Source organism: Pelobates fuscus, chromosome 2 (assembly GCF_036172605.1).
Source record: "Pelobates fuscus isolate aPelFus1 chromosome 2, aPelFus1.pri, whole genome shotgun sequence".
Taxonomy (NCBI): Eukaryota; Metazoa; Chordata; class Amphibia; order Anura; family Pelobatidae; genus Pelobates; species Pelobates fuscus.
Window position 1 is genome coordinate 304182857 of NC_086318.1, and position 17228 is coordinate 304200084.

The 17228-nt window shown below is 46.8% G+C and overlaps 1 protein-coding gene across 1 annotated transcript in view; it reads left to right on the forward strand.

The window, feature by feature from the left end:
* ROS1 (ROS proto-oncogene 1, receptor tyrosine kinase) overlaps window positions 1-17228 on the forward strand; it is a 295800-nt gene that overhangs the window by 235437 nt on the left and 43135 nt on the right. Inside the window, exon 38 of the mRNA XM_063441784.1 lies at window positions 11574-11777. Coding sequence (XP_063297854.1) covers window positions 11574-11777 — 204 coding nt within the window. The remainder of the gene's footprint in view (window positions 1-11573; window positions 11778-17228) is intronic.

Here is a 17228-nt window from a genome sequence, read left to right on the forward strand (position 1 = left end):
AGACTATTGTGTTCTGAACCATCACATAAATTTAAGATTAATAAAACATTGAACTTAAGGCTGAAATGTAACAAAATAGGTAAAAAGTTAAGGGGGGTGAATACTTTTGCAAGGCACTGTATTTCTGTGGTGTGTCAGTGTGATGTGTGTGCCTGCAGTATGAATGTAGTGTATGCGGGCTGTGATATTTTTATGGAGGTAAGTCTGTGTGTAAACGCATTTTTCAGTTCTACCCTTCTTTTTTTTTTCTCTGCATCCGTCCACTGTTTGCTTTTCTCCTCTTCACTCCTTTTAGCACCTCTCCACGATTTTCATTTTCTCCTGCCTCTCTCTTCCTTGCCAACCATTACTCAATTATTAATTTCTGTCTAACTGTGAACTGCCCTTTCATATGTGTGGATGTACTCCCCTGGAATGTGTGTTTCCTTTTTGTAATTTTCACCCTTTCTGTAATTTTTACCCTAAATCATGCCACGTACCTTTTAACCACACGGGGGCGGTTACCCGATACTCTATTTAGAACATTTAGTTAGAATTTTCACACCTCGCTAATGAGGTGTGAAAACCAAGGGAACAAGCGGCCCGTGCTTCCCCTAGGTGGCCGCCGGTTCGGATCACCGAATGCCCACCAGGGGGAGCATTCGTCTCCTGAAGCGGCCTGCACGCACTGTCTTTGATCCCCATGTAGGAGATCGTCCTACCCACTCCCCAACTGAGCTATGGTCACTTTTATCCCCCCCACCTGGCAGCTACGAGGCTATACTCGTGGCTGCCCAGGAGAACGCTCTCTCCGGCGGATATCCGGGGTATCCACCAGAGAGAGGGACGTGCCAGCAGGGAATCTCTGGAGCTGTGAGTCGGTCTCACAGCTGCAGGGTCCCGCTGGACGCATGGAAGTCCGTGCTGACCAATGAGAGAAGGTGCGCCCATTCAGACTGGGTTTGCGCCATTCTCTTGGTTGGTTAGCACGAGTAAGCACTGATTGATCGCTGCGGGGTGCTGGCGACCAATCAGAGCAGGAGCGCCCGTTCAAATGGGGTTTCGCGCCCTCTCTTCTGGTTGGGTCGCAAATTCCTCTATTCAGCGAACGCCGATTGGCGCAACTGAGTTTCGCGCCTTTTCTTCTGATTGGGAGGCAAAACTCCTTCCTACCCCAAACGCTGATTTGCGCGATTTGGCTTGCGCCCTTTCAGCCGATTGGTTTGAATTCGACAGACTAAACCAAGCAACTCCACGGAACTAATTTCGGGGATGTACAGAGCCTCAAGCCCCAGACTTTGAATGCAGATATCTTGGGTTCTGTACATCCGATGGCACCCCTTTTTGCAGGGATCCCAGATGGAGCCGAGGGCTATTTAGCAATTGACGTTTCAACCATATAATCCCGTCCTGGGGCGCCAAGCTCCAAAGTTCACCACCCTGTATGTAATGTGTTTTCATGTGTGTCCCTGTGTCCTGTTTCTATCTCCCAGAGCGAGAGATGGTTATCTGTAACCCAGCCCCCTCTTTCCTGGGATTGTGTTGTGTTGGATGGAGACCCCTGTGCACAGTGCCGGACTGGGAAGAAAAATCAACCCATGCATTTTAATTACAGCGGCCCACTAAAAAGGGGGCGGGTCAGAATGGGTGTGTTTTGTCATGACAAACACGCCCCATCAAAAAGTGAGCATGTTGGTTCAATGCTCTTCCAGGGCATGCCATGCGCAGAGCTCTGCTGAAGAGCTCTAGCATGAGAACAAAACCTTGTATTTGTTCTGCACAGCGCAGGCAAATTTAATAACATGCTTGCACTGTGTTTGCTTGAAATTTGTCTCTGGTGTCTCCATAGATTGGATACCAGGAGACAAAAATGCCAGGAAAGAGTATTGTGTAATGTGTGTGTGTGTGTGAGGGGTGTAGTGTGTGCTGTGTGTGAGTCATGGGTGCTGTGTTTGCGTGTGGGTTCTATGTGGGTAAGGGGGCTGTGTGTGTAAGGGGTGCAGTGTGTGTGTGATGTGTTTGCGTGAAGGTGCTATGTGCGTTTGAGGAAACTGTGTGTGAGGGTGCTGTGAGTGTCAGGGGTGCAGTGTGTGAGGGTGCTGTGAGTGTCAGGGGTGCTGTGCGTGTTAGGGTGATGTGTGTGTGTCTGTTAGGGTTGTAGTGTGTGTTCAAGAGAAGTGTAGTGTGTGTGTGAGGGTGCTGTGTGGGTAAGGGTGCTGTGTGTGTGAGGGGTGCAGTGAATGTGTGCTGTGTCTGAGTGCTGTATTTGAGTGAGGGTGCTATGTGCATGTGAGGGTGTAATGTGTGTGTGTGTGTGTGAGAGTGAGGGTGCTGTGAGTGTCAGGGGAGCAGTGTGTGTGCGTGTGTGTGAGTGAGGGTGCTGTGAGTGCCAGGGGAGCAGTGTGTGTGCGTGTGTGTGCGTGTGTGTGAGTGAGGGTGCTGTGAGTGCCAGGGGAGCAGTGTGTGTGTGAGGGGGGGTGCTGTGAGTGCCAGGGGAGCAGTGTGTGTGTGTGCGTGAGTGAGGGTGCTGTGAGTGCCAGGGGAGCAGTGTGTGTGCGTGTGTGAGTGAGGGTGCTGTGAGTGCCAGGGGAGCAGTGTGTGTTTGCGTGTGTGTGAGTGAGGGTGCTGTGAGTGCCATGGGAGCAGTGTGTGTGAGTGAGGGTGCTGTGAGTGCCAGGGGAGCAGTGTGTGTGTGTGTGTGTGAGTGAGGGTGCTGTGAGTGCCAGGGGTGCAGTGTGTGTGCGTGTGTGTGAGGGAGGGTGCTGTGAGTGCCAGGGGAGCAGTGTGTGTGTGTGCGTGAGTGAGTGTGCTGTGAGTGCCAGGGGAGCAGTGTGTGCGTCTGTGTGAGTGAGGGTGCTGTGAGTGTCATTTTTTCTAAATGACTGGACCTCTTAATCACATTCATTCAATCACAAACATTTAATCGCATTGTTACTGTTGCCCTATACCACTCTGGACATTGAGTGGATCACTTAAAAGCTGACATGCAGTTTGCTGGAACTAGCACTTAAAGCGGCACTGTCATGCCGAACTTACCTTTCCTCAATCTCTTCCTCTTCTCCCCCTCTCTCAGGATCTGTTATTCTTTTCTTCCTGTCTTCTTTAGTTTTCTTTAAAACCATAAGACAAAGTAGGGACTCTTTGTCTTATGGGATTCCTCCGCTTGACCAGCTCTGACCAGCGGAGGAGCAAAGTGTGCTTCATTTCCGCTGGTCAGAGCAATTTTCCCATGATCCCTAGCTTTCCTCCCAGTTCCCACAATACTTCCTGTCAGTATTGCCGAAAGTCCTGTCACTTAGACAGAACGCCGGCAAAACTGCCGAATTGCATCCTAACAGAATGAGCACCGTTTCTCCATTGGTGTTAGGATGCAATTCGGTACTTTGTTCGGATCGGAATTTCATTCAAATGAATGAAACTCCGATCCTATTCATTGCTGTGGCTGCATCTTGCAGCCGCTTAGTAGATAACTCCCTAATTCCCACGGTATCAGGGAGCTATCTACTAAAAGGCTGAAAGACCTAAATTGGTCTTTCAGCCAAATTTACTAACACCAAGTAAAAATGACTTGGTATTAGTAAATAATATGCCCCTACTCGCTATACCGCGAGTAGGGGCATGTCTAGTAAGCAGTGAGCAGCCTGTGGCTGCTCACTGTAGAAAAAAAATAAAAAAAATATTGCCCCCCACCCCTAAATGACGGGTGGGGGCCGTAAAGTAAAATAAGGGAGGGAGACCTATTGTCCCCCCCCCCGGCCCCCACCCCTGAGCGGTGGGTGGGGGCCATAAAGATAATGAGGGGGGGGGACCTACTGTCCTCCCCCCCGGCCCCCACCCCTGGGCGGCGGGTGGGGGCCATAATAGTAGTAGGGGGGGGACCTACTGTCCCCCCCCCCCGGCCCCCACCCCTGGCCGGCGGGTGGGGGCCATAATAGTAATAAAGGGGGGGGGGGACCTACTGTCCTCCCCCCCGGCCCCCACCCCTGGGCGGCGGGTGGGGGCCATAATAGTAATAAGGGGGGGGGGACCTACTGTCCTCCCCCCCGGCCCCCACCCCTGGGCGGCGGATGGGGGCCATAATAGTAGTAGGGGGGGGGACCTACTGTCCTCCCCCCCGGCCCCCACCCCTGGCCGGCGGGTGGGGGCCATCATAGTAATAAAGGGGGGGGGGGACCTACTGTCCTCCCCCCCGGCCCCCACCCCTGGGCGGCGGGTGGGGGCCATAATAGTAATAAGGGGGGGGGGGGACCTACTGTCCTCCACCCCCCGGCCCCCACCCCTGGGCGGCGGGTGGGGGCCATAATAGTAATAGGGGGGGACCTACTGTCCTCCCCCCCCGGCCCCCACCCCTGGGCGGCGGGTGGGGGCCATAATAGTAATAAGGGGGGGGACCTACTGTCCTCCAGCCCCCGGCCCCCACCCCTGGGCGGCGGGTGGGGGCCCTAATGGAAAAAAGGGGGGGGGGACCTACTGTCCTCCCCCCCGGCCCCCACCCCTGGGCGGCGGGTGGGGGCCATAATAGTAATAAGGGGGGGGGGATCTACTGTCCTCCCCCCCCCGGCCCCCACCCCTGGGCGGCGGGTGGGGGCCATAACGATAATGGGGGGGGGGACCTACTGTCCTCCCCCCGCCCCCACCCCTGGGCGGCGGGTGGGGGCACTAAGTAAATTCCCCCCCCCCCCCCATCAAGGTGACTAGGGGTGCCCAAGCCCCTAGTCACCCACCCCCCACCCAAATAAAAAATGCCCCTACCTACCCCCCTCACCCTAAAAAATAGTGAGGGGGGAATAAAATTGCTAACCTGTAAAGTAAAATTAAACTTACCATTCGACGTCTTCTTTTTTCTAAAATCTTCATTTTTCAGCCCCAAAAAAGGCCAAATAAAAAACCATCATAGCCGTCGAACTAAAAATAAAATAAAAAACCCGAGCGCAAAAAAAAAAACCCGACGAAAAGAAAAAACCCGAGCGCACAAAAAAATAATCCATCTTCACCCATGGAGGGCTCCGCGCAGACTGAGCTCCGCAGGGCGGGGCAAGGCTTATAAAGCCTTGCCCCGCCCTGCAATTAGCCTAAGAACACTCTGATTGGTGGGTTTAAGCCAATCAGAGTGCTCTTTGTCATTTTACAAGCGTGGGAAAGTTCTTTGGAATTTTCCCACGCTTGTAAAATGACACAGAGCACTGTGATTGGATGGCTTGAAAGCCATCCAATCACAGTGCTCTGTGTCATTTTACAAGCGTGGGAAAGTTCTTTGGAACTTTCCCACGCTTGTAAAATGACACAGAGCACTGTGATTGGATGGATTTAAAGCCATCCAATCACAGTGCTCTGTGTCATTTTACAAGCGTGGGAAAATTCCAAAGAACTTTCCCACGCTTGTAAAATGACACAGAGCACTGTGATTGGATGGCTTGAAATCCATCCAATCACAGTGCTCTGTGTCATTTTACAAGCGTGGGAAAATTCCAAAGAACTTTCCCACGCTTGTAAAATGACACAGAGCACTGTGATTGGATGGATTTAAAGCCATCCAATCACAGTGCTCTGTGTCATTTTACAAGCGTGGGAAAATTCCAAAGAACTTTCCCACGCTTGTAAAATGACACAGAGCACTGTGATTGGATGGCTTGAAATCCATCCAATCACAGTGCTCTGTGTCATTTTACAAGCGTGGGAAAATTCCAAAGAACTTTCCCACGCTTGTAAAATGACACAGAGCACTGTGATTGGATGGATTTCAAGCCATCCAATCACAGTGCTCTGTGACACTTTACAAGCGTGGGAAAATTCCAAAGAACTTTCCCACGCTTGTAAAATGACAAAGAGCACTCTGATTGGCTTAAACCCACCAATCAGAGTGTTCTTAGGCTAATTGCAGGGCGGGGCAAGGCTTTATAAGCCTTGCCCCGCCCTGCGGAGCTCAGTCTGCGCGGAGCCCTCCATGGGTGAAGATGGATTATTTTTGTGTGCGCTCGGGTTTTTTCTTTTTCGTCGGGTTTTTTTTTGCGCACGGGTTTTTTATTTTATTTTTAGTTCGACGGCTATGATGGTTTTTTATTTGGCCTTTTTTGGGGCTGAAAAATGAAGATTTTAGAAAAAAGAAGACGTCGAATGGTAAGTTTAATTTTACTTTACAGGTTAGCAATTTTATTCCCCCCTCACTATTTTTTAGGGTGAGGGGGGTAGGAAGGGGCATTTTTTATTTGGGTGGGGGGTGGGTGACTAGGGGCTTGGGCACCCCTAGTCACCTTGATGGGGGGGGGGGGGGGGATTTACTTAGTGCCCCCACCCGCCGCCCAGGGGTGGGGGCGGGGGGAGGACAGTAGGTCCCCCCCCATTATCGTTATGGCCCCCACCCGCCGCCCAGGGGTGGGGGCCGGGGGGGGGGAAGGACAGTAGACCCCCCCCCCCCCCTTATTACTATTATGGCCCCCACCCGCCGCCCAGGGGTGGGGGCCGGGGGGAGGACAGTAGGTCCCCCCCCCCTTTTTTCCATTAGGGCCCCCACCCGCCGCCCAGGGGTGGGGGCCGGGGGCTGGAGGACAGTAGGTCCCCCCCCTTATTACTATTATGGCCCCCACCCGCCGCCCAGGGGTGGGGGCCGGGGGCTGGAGGACAGTAGGTCCCCCCCCCTTATTACTATTATGGCCCCCACCCGCCGCCCAGGGGTGGGGGCCGGGGGGTGGAGGACAGTAGGTCCCCCCCCCCCCTATTACTATTATGGCCCCCACCCGCCGCCCAGGGGTGGGGGCCGGGGGGTGGAGGACAGTAGGTCCCCCCCCCTTATTACTATTATGGCCCCCACCCGCCGCCCAGGGGTGGGGGCCTGAGGGGAGGACAGTAGGTCCCCCCTCATTCCCATTATGGCCCCCACCCGCCGTCCAGGGGTGGGGGCCGGCGGGGGAGGACAGTAGGCCCCCCGTCCCCCCCTTATTACCCTTTTTTTTTTTTTTTTACAGTGAGCAGCCATATCGCGAGTAGGGGCATTGGGGAGATTTTAATCTCCCTTGTGCTATTATGGGGGTCATATTGACCCCCATAGAGTGAGGGGGGGACCTGGGGGGCTTATGAAGTGGTGGGGAGCTCTGCTCCCTGCCGCTTCTATAGTTACATATTACAAGGAGGGAGCTGCACGCCGGTAGCTCCCTCCTTGTAATAAACTGAACGAACAAACTAACACGGATACACAGTGTTAGTTTGTTCGTCTGATTTTTTCTATTCATTCATTCGTCTGTCTGATGAATGAATGAATAGGTGAAATTCCCGTTCGCATGTCCAGGTGTTTCACTGGGCATGTGCGGGAATCTCACAGTCTGTGTAGTGTGGGTAGATGACGTGTCCCATAGGGACTTCACCTACCCACACAAAGATGGCGGCGCCCTGAATAAAGATCGGGCAGAAAATAAAGAATAAAAAATAGGTAATGTGGGGGGCATAGGGGCATTTGGGGGTGACTAGGGGGTCGATTGGATGTAGTTGAGGCGGGAGGGGGGTTAAAAAAAAAAACGGAATTCGGCATGACAGTGCCGCTTTAAATGCCAGTTTATGAGGAGGATGTATTGGATGGGCAATAACTTTCCAAGTATTGGTAGCAAGTATGCTGGTACTGTGCTTTGTGAGTAGTTTTCTAAATAAATATACTTGTTCGCTAGCCATCATCCATCATGCATAAATACTGAAATCAGCACCTATAGCTTTATTTCAATGTCCCTCAAAAATGCCATGGATTTAATTTTAAAAATGTAGATTACTTTCATTGGGAAGACTCTATATGGCTACAAACTATTGTATTTACAATATAAAATTTGGAAGTAATGAGGAAAACATGTGCAAGTTATAACATTGGTGTGTGTGTGTGAGAGTGAGGGTGCTGCTGTGAGTGATTATATTCCCCCCTCCCTGCTTACCTAATGCCTGGGAGGAGGGATCCTGCTGCTGGCATCCATCCCTGGTGGTCCAGTGGTAAGTGAACTCTAGCCTGTGGGGCTAGAATTCACTCTCGCGAGACCCAGACCGTTGCCATGGCAATGGTCCGGATCTCGCGAGAGAAACCCAGCGGGCTCCGCCGGGTTCCTCTGCTGTCCGGCTGTCTCCCTCCCTCTCTCCCCCGCCGGCGGGCGTAATATCCTGCATGTGGGCCGGTGAGGGAGATCTTTGATCTCCCCACCGGCCCTTCATGGAACACAGCGGGGACGGCGCTCGGATAGTGCCGGCCCTGCATAGACCGGCAGGGTAGATCCTGGGACCTCGCCTGCTGGCCTCGGCCCATGGCCACCGCAGCCCACCGGGCATTTGCCCGGTGTGCCCGATGGCCAGTCCGGGCCTGCCAGTGCATAAAAAGCGGTGTGCCCAAATAAAGCTTGTCAAAGGTGGTACCCTGGAACTGTGTGTCGGCCAGTTATTGGGGGAAATGGGTCTGACCTATTATTAATAACTTGAATAGCCAGCCGGGTTACCCAGGTCCCGCTACAATTTCTATATCCTATCTCTTTCCTGTGGGAGAATTACCCAAACAAAGGGCCTGGGTGCCGAAATCCACCCACACCTAAACATGAAATAAAAAATAAATAAATAGAAAAACATTGATTATCTTTTCTCACAAATGTGTATACAAATATTTCCTAGTTTATTTCATTGTTTCATGTCATGCAAAATACATTAAACATGTACATGAATATAGACATAAACACCCAAGGCAAACATGCACAGTAATACAGAGATTTGCATATGTATGCACATATATGCACACAGTTATAGATACATACACTTACAGATGAAGACCTCTTCACCTTTCATGCCCAATTGCTAACCTTTGTCAGACATACTTGCCAACTTGTGGGGGTCCACTGATCTTTGAGACCATATCTTGCACCCTATATGGAGCCTTAAGCTCTCTTCCCCCACAATGAAAAAGACTGGAGTCAAAGCCAGACTCTGAAAAACATTTAGCCTGGTGATTTGAGGCAGAGCAACACAACAATTGGAACAGAGGCAGAGAGGGGACATGGCATGTCATCATAATTGACAAGCATGCCCCCTCAAACTTAATTTGATGTCCCTCTAGGGCAGGGCTGTCCAACCTGCGGCCCTCCAGATGTTGCTGAACTACAACTCCCATGATTCCCTGGCTATCTGTTTAATTGAAAGAATCATGGGAGTTGTAGTTCAGCAACATCTGGGGGGCCGCAGGTTGGACAGGCCTGCTCTAGGGTATACATGTGCAGAGCCTTGCTGAAGTACTCTTGCATATGGAAAATCTTGCTTGCTCTATATTTATTGGGGAATTGTCTCTAGTTTCCCCAAAGTGGCATTCTAGAGGATGAAAGTGGGACATTGCTTGTAAAGGGCATTTGGCATGTATGGTGCTCCCTGTGGTGATGTATCTGTTTGGAGGCTGCTAGTGGGATTGCATTATTGCATATAGCTGTTTGTGGTGTATGATTTGTATAAGTAGTATGTTTGTAGGGAACTATGTGTGTCTAGGGACTGTAGAACATGTGTGACTAGAGGATGTAGCGTATGTGTTTGTCTATGAGCTGTAGTGTTTGTCTGTCTAGGTGCTGTAGAGAGAATTTGTGTTTGGGCTGTAGTGTGTGTGTTTAGATGGTGTAATGTGTTGATGTTTAGGACATGTGTGTATAGTGGGTGTATAGTGGGTGTGATTAGTGTGTGTAGGGACTATAGAGTGGTGTCTGTGTGTGAATGGGACTGTACAATGAGGGGTTAAGTATGGACTTTAGGGTGTGAAGGCAATAAATATTTATTTAAAAAAGGAGGAATGTGCTGCTGCTTAGCCACACTACAGTAAGAGGGCCAGGAGAAAGAAACAGCGGCATGCTGTATTTAGTATTAGTCCAGACAGAGAACTATAAATGGCACATTTTAGACCTGGGGCTTTTTGGAGGCACATTCAGGGCTGTAGCTTGGGTCAGCTCCCCGCTGACATTACATAGTTACATAGCTGAAAAGAGACTTGTGTCCATCAAGTTCAGCCTTCCTCACATATGTTTTTGCTGTTGATCCAAAAGAAGGCAAAAAAACCTAGCCTGAAGCGCTTCCAATTTTACAACAAACTAGGAAAAAATTCCTTCTTGACCCCAACATATGTCTCCTTGGATCAAGCAGCTATTACCCCACTAATTATAAATTATATCCTTGTATGTTATGTTTTTGCAAGTATTTATCCAATTGCAGTTTAAACATCTGTATGGACTCTGATAAAACCACCTCTCCAGGCAGAGAATTCCACATCCTTATTGCTCTTACTTTAAAAAAAAAAACCCTTTTCTTTGCCTTAGATGAAATCTCCTTTCTTCCAACCTAAATGTGTGACCTTGTGTCCTATGTATAGCCCTATTTATGAGTAGATTTCCAGATAATAGTTCGTACTGGCTCCGAATATATTTGTAAAGTGGTATCATATCCCTTTTAGTGCCCAGTCCACCAATCTATTCAAATCCCTCTGCTGCAAAGCAATATCCTACTCACATTTTATTACTTTACAAAGTTGTGTGTCATCTGCAAACACTGAAACATGGCTTTCAATGCCTATTTCAAGATCATTTATAAATATGTTAAATAGAAGCGGTCCCAAAACCGAACCCTGAGGGACACCACTTACCACTTTTGTCTAGCCTGAAAATGTATCATTAATGACAACTCGTTGTACTCTATCCTTAAGCCAATGTTCTGCCCAAGAAAAAGAATAATCATCTAGATCAATTTCTTTTTGTTTAAAGACTAACCTTTTGTGATGAACCGTATCAAATGCCTTGGCAAAATCCAAGTAGATCACATCCACTGCAACACCCTGATCAATACTTCTACTTACTTCTTTGTAGAATGCAATTAGATTAGTTTGACATGACCCATGTTTCATAAAACCATGCTGATTATTGCTAGTAACAAAGTTCTTCCCAATGAATTCCTGAATATTATCCCTGACATTACCTCTAAATGTGTATAAAAAAACACAGAGTATAACCATTAGTTTTGGCAGTGGATAACAATAAAATCTTGCTTATCCTGCGTATTCTGTGACAGCTATCAAATATAATCTCAACATATCAAATTTGTCAAAGGTCTAGTTTGAAAACTGAAATTCACTCCTTGCAATATTTGTCCTTTAACTTCCATGTATAACTGAGATCCAAGACATATGAAACATTTTCACAAGCAGGACTAGTAAATTAATCTATTTCAGCTATTATTCCTTTGCTGTAGTAGTTGAGTAGAAATTATCATGATCAAAAATATATCTGATGAAAGCAAGATTTGTCCTTTAAAACACAATACAAAGTATTAATGGATGCACTTAAAGTTAAAGTGTTAAAATACTTTCTATACATAACAAAAGGACACAACAAAACATTCTAAAATGGCCTTGTATCAAACACATGCAACTTTGGAAAGCTAAAGTCATGGAGGGTTTAAAACATTTCCCATCAGAGACAGTAAATTCCAAGATGTTTTATTTTATTTCCTCAGTCCAAAGGAAAATACTTTCACTTAAAATAAACTGTCTGTTTTTTTCATACAAATGTTCTTAACAAAAACTATTTCCTTTAATTGACTTTCTCTTTTTTAAATAGAGATTTGGCAGCCCGCAATTGCCTAGTATCAGTAAAAGAATACAATAATCCTGCTAGGACTGTGAAGATCGGGGACTTTGGACTTGCAAGAGATATTTACAGTTATGATTACTACAGAAAAAAAGGAGAAGGGCTTCTACCTGTTCGATGGATGGCACCAGAAAGTTTAATTGATGGCATATTTACTAGTCGTGGTGACGTATGGTGAGTGGCACTGACTGCAATTACAGTATCACAGTGGAGCCCAACTATAGGGTCAAGGAACACTATAGGGTCAAGAACACAAACATGTATTCCTGACCCTATAGTGTTAAAACCACCATCTAGACCCTCTGCCCCACCTCCTTGCCTACCTAAATATAATAAAATCTTACTTTTATTCAAGTCTGCAGCTGCTGCCTCTGCCCCTGATCTGCCTTCTTACAGCTGACATCATCAGAAGTGATTCTGTCAAGGAGGCAGATCAGGGGCAGAGCCAGCACAAGTCAAACAGCTCTGGCCAATCAGCTTCTTCTCATAGATATGAATTCAATCAATGCATCTCTATGAGGAAAATTCAGTGTCTGCATACAGAGGGTAGAGACACTGAATGGCAGTACTGCACAGTGTGCATCACGGCCCCAGGAAGCACCATCTGAGGAGTGGCCAGTGGAGTTATCCCTAGGCTGTAATGTAAACACTGTATGTTCTCTGAAAATTCGGTGTTTACTGCAAAAAGCCTGAAGGGAATAATTCTACTCATCAGAACAAATACAATAAACTGTAGTTGTTCTGGTGACTATAGTGTCCCTTTAACCCCTTAAGGACACATGACATGTGTGACATGTCATGATTCCCTTTTATTCCAGAAGTTTGGTCCTTAAGGGGTTAAAGAGTCAAAAATGTGTTTGTGTTTTCATAAACATAATTATACTAACATAGTAATTTACATACAGTAACAGCTGGAAATTATACTATAGCAAGGTGACCAGATTTTGAAAAGAATAAACCAGGACACCAATTAGCGATACGTAAATCAGCAAAAAAATTCAATAAAAAACACCAGAGAAATACATACACATTAGAAGTCCTTAACATATTCCTGGCCAGAAGTGGCTGTTACAGCTCATCCCATTCCTGTTACTCAAATGAGTGTCTTTTCATTTTGTAGGAGCATAATCAGAGCACACACATACCCTAGACTAGGGCCATCTTAACAGCATAATAGGAAAGCTTATATTTATTGGTTCCTCCAACAAATACAATACATACACACAGACTGCTGAGTACAAACAGACAGACTGCTGAATACATACACACACAGACACACAGAGACTGTTGAATACACAAACATAGATGGCTGAATACACACAGCCTGCTAAAAACATACACACACACAGAGGCTGCTGAATACACACACAGACAAACTGCTAAATACACACAGACTTCTAAATACACACAGACTGCTGAATACACACATAGACTGTTGAATACACACACAGACTGTTGAATACACACACAGACTGTTGAATACACACACAGACTGTTGAATACACACACAGACTGTTGAATACACATAGACTGTTGAATACACATAGACTGTTGAATACACATAGACTGTTGAATACACATAGACTGTTAAATACATGCAACCAAACATAGAGTGGTAAACACCCAGAATACGTAATATATATATAAAAACAAGTTAAACAACCTGAAATCAGGTAAATAACCGTGGATATAATCTGTATAAAAATTCAAAAATCTAACATAGCGTAATAGAGTATTAGATGGAGTGTGTGATGAATGTGATAATGAGTACACTCACAAACAGACGTGAAATCAGGCTTCTCACCCTCTCATGGGTAAATTGATGTATGATGAATGTGAACTTGAAATAGCATCCGATGGAATATATGCAAATAAAGGAAATCAAATATAGTGAAGTTTGTTGTCAAAATACAAAATCACATTTATTGGTCGCACTTACACATAAGAATATTAAGAAGAGCGTGTCTCCATATAACATGGAACTCCTGTACAGCATGGTTAGAAATCCAGAAGGAAATTCAGGAGCAGGTATATGAAACTGCCAAATACAGGTAAACAATAAAATATAAAATAAAAAACATAAATCAAAAGTCCATAAGGGGAGAAAAAATTAAAAAAAAAAAAGGATTTTTGTCCCCTTATGGACTTTTGATTTATGTTTTTTATTTTATATTTTATTGTTTACCTGTATTTGGCAGTTTCATATACCTTCTTTGATCCCCAGGTGGTCCAGTAGTGGCGCGTGCAGTTTAGCCTGCAGCTCCTCTGGCTGCAGGCTGACAACACTCTGATCCCGCGAGTACAGTGCAGTGTCGGAGTTTTGCCATGGTGTTGCCTCACAGGTCCAGCTCCCTGCCTCCCTCTCCAGCTGCAGACTGAGAAAGATTCTTGGGACAAACGGGCAAAAACCGGGACGAACCCGGTAAAACCGGGACGTCTGGTCACCCTGTACTATAGGCACCAGAAAAACTTTAGCTGAATGAAGCAGTTTTAGTGTATAGGTCATGCCTGCTTAGTCTCACTGCAGTTTAATCACTTTTGTCATTTAGCAATGGGCAATAAAATTTTTCCAGGATTGGTATACACATATAAACATATTTCAGGATTGGTATACACATATAAATACACAGGGCTAAAATTTGCCACTAGTCCACTGGCCATTGGTAAGTGAAAATTCATCCTGGTAAGTAGAAATTCATCCACTGTCAACTGTGCCTTTGACCTTCCTAGCTTAAATTTGCAAGTCATTTTTGGACCTCATATTTTGAGTGTGTGTGTGTGTATATATATATATATTGTTTGTATATGTAGAGAGTGAGGATACATATTGGTGGACTAGATATTATGGGAAATTAATACCACCAAGGGGTTTTTGAAACTTCATAGTAAACATATTTTATATTACATGGTATTTTAGTTAAGTGTAAGTGTAAAAGGGACACTATAGTCTTATAGTATAATGTAGTAGTCCCGGTGCCTACAGCAAGTCCCTGCAGTCTTTTTAGTGTCTCTTTCAGCGAAAAGGAAGTGTATACATTGCTGGCTAGTAACACCTATTGTGACGAAAGCACCTTCGTCACTGGGTTTTGGAGAGGCCTGCTTGCCAGCCTCTTACCCTGTGACTATGGGCCCTGCAATATACCTTGCCCAATGCACTTTAAAAGGCTCCAGTTATATGTTGTATGTACTTTTGTACTCCATAAAGAGAGACCGACCGTTGGCCCTAATTCCCTGGAACTGTTTTGGGCATAAGGACCATGTGCACGATCGGTCAAAACTATGACTTCCAGAAAATTCCTGAACCCCTAAACCGATCTGGGTGAGTTTTTGGATATGTTGTTCACCCAGATCGGGGGATGTATGGGGTTTTATGTGTTTTTAAGGTACTTTTGGGGGTTTCATAAACATTTATGTTTATTCTGTGCTTGGAGATAATTTAATTTTGTAAGTACACTTCCTGGTTCAAATTTTTCTTAAGCACGGAGGAGGGATTATATTGTTTGTGCATGGGAGCGTCAGGCATTGTTACACAGTTTTTATTGGTCTGTGCATTCTGTAATCCTGTGCCCAATCAGGTCCAGGGGTGTTCCTATGTATGAGAATTGTGTGAAAAAAAGCCAGTCTGAACCATTAAAGCTCAGATGATCTTGCACCTTCATGAAGTTTCGGCTCATGTTTGGGGGATTGGAGAACTACACTCTGGGGATTGCTATAATGACTTTATTCCCCTGAGTATAATCACTAAGCTCTTGTAAGAGCTGTTCCTGCTACGCTCGCTGCACTTGGAGAGGCCTACCCACTGGAAGCTGGATCCTGGTCGTGGATCAGGGTGGGTAGAGGACAGCGAGACCCCAACCAAGGTGCCGTGGTTCGTGGGGGTTTACGGTGGTTATCGTGTTCCAGTGCAGTGCTGATGGAAATTGCAGGTACTTGGAAGCAGCGATTGACAGATTTACCCGGTCAGGGTGCAGGCAGTCCATCACACCTATAGTGCAGTCACTCAGAAGACTGCTAGAGATGCTTCCTGTGTCAGTACTGCATAGTGTGCAGCATAGTCTCCATGATCTGCATGAATATGCTGAACATTCTCCATAGAGATGCACTGATTCAATGCATCTCTATGAGGAGATGCTGATTGACCATTGTGACAATTTCCTGCGCATGCACAATAGCCTCTGAATGCTTTCCTATGGAAAGTAATTATAATCTCAGTCATGGATTTGGGACCAGGCAGGGCCAGCCGAGGCTAAGCCGGCACGACGTGGATAAAAAGGTGGCTAAGATCACCTTTTCAGAGCGAGGTGCTGGGAACCTAAACAGCCACACGGGCATGCTAATGTCAGGAATACGTGTCTGTATTCTTGACACTATGATATTGGGTAAAAATAAGGTGATCGCGCACAAATGGGTAAAATGACTCACAGCAGTAAATGGACAGAATATGAGAGTCAGCAACCAGCACATACACACCACATTGAGAGACATAACTGACTGTCTGGAACGAGAACAGTTCAGACAAGGATCTAGGTTGCTTATAATAAGAGTTTAGGAATCCCGTACAAGCGTAGCATGTCTTCAATCTCCAAACTTGCATTCCTGACACTATAGTGATCCTTTAAGGCAGTGTAGAGGTAAACGGTTAGTGCTGAGGTAGGCTCGGAGTAAATGTTTAGTAATAATGTAGTATAGGGGTTAATGTTTACTGATAGTATTGTGTAGTGCATGGGTCGTCAACCTGGTCCCTACCGCCCACTAGTGGGCGTTTTAGGATTCAGGTGGGCGGTAGGGATTTCCAGGTTTTGGCGACCTGACGACCGGGCGGGCGGGTGCGAGCAGGCGGTACCCCTGCGACTGGGTACCGCCGTGACAATTTGCGGCCCCGGCCCGCGCGGCAAACTGCCGGGGCCGCATATGGAGGGGTCCATCGGGTGGCCCATGCTGTCAGGGCCACCCGATGGATGTGGATTGTGAGGGGGCCCGGTCAGCGCTGGGCGCTTTAACAGCGTGACCGGGCCCCCTGTGATGACATCGCAGAGCTGGGAGGAAGTGACTGCACGTCACTCCTCCCAGCTAACACTGAGAGCCGCGCGGGAGGAAGACCAGGGAGTCAGAGTGGGAACTCTGACTCCCATCCACCTGAGCCACCACTGGACCCCAGGGAAAGTCACCCTCCTGAATCTAAAAGGTAGGAAACAGGAGGGTGACTTAAATATAATGTGTGTTTGTCTTTGTATGTATGTCTTGTGTGTGTGTGTCTTTGTATGTATGTCTTGTGTGTGTCTGTATATATGTGTGTCTTGTGTGTGTGTGTGTGTATGTATGTGTGACTGTCTGTTGGTATGTGTGTCTTGTGTGTGTCTGTATGTATGTGTCTTGTGTGTATGTGTGTCTGTCTGTGTTCCTGTATGTGTCGTGTGTATGTGTGTGTGTGTGTATGTATGTATGTATGTATGTGTGTGTGTGTCTGTGTCGTGTGTGTCTGTATGTGTCATGTGTGTGTGTGTGTATGTATGTGTCGTGTGTGTGTATCTATGTGTCTGTATTTGTGTATGTGTGTCTGTATGTGTGTCGTATGTGTCTGTATGTGTGTCTGTATGTGTGTCTTGTATGTGTGTCTTGTACGTG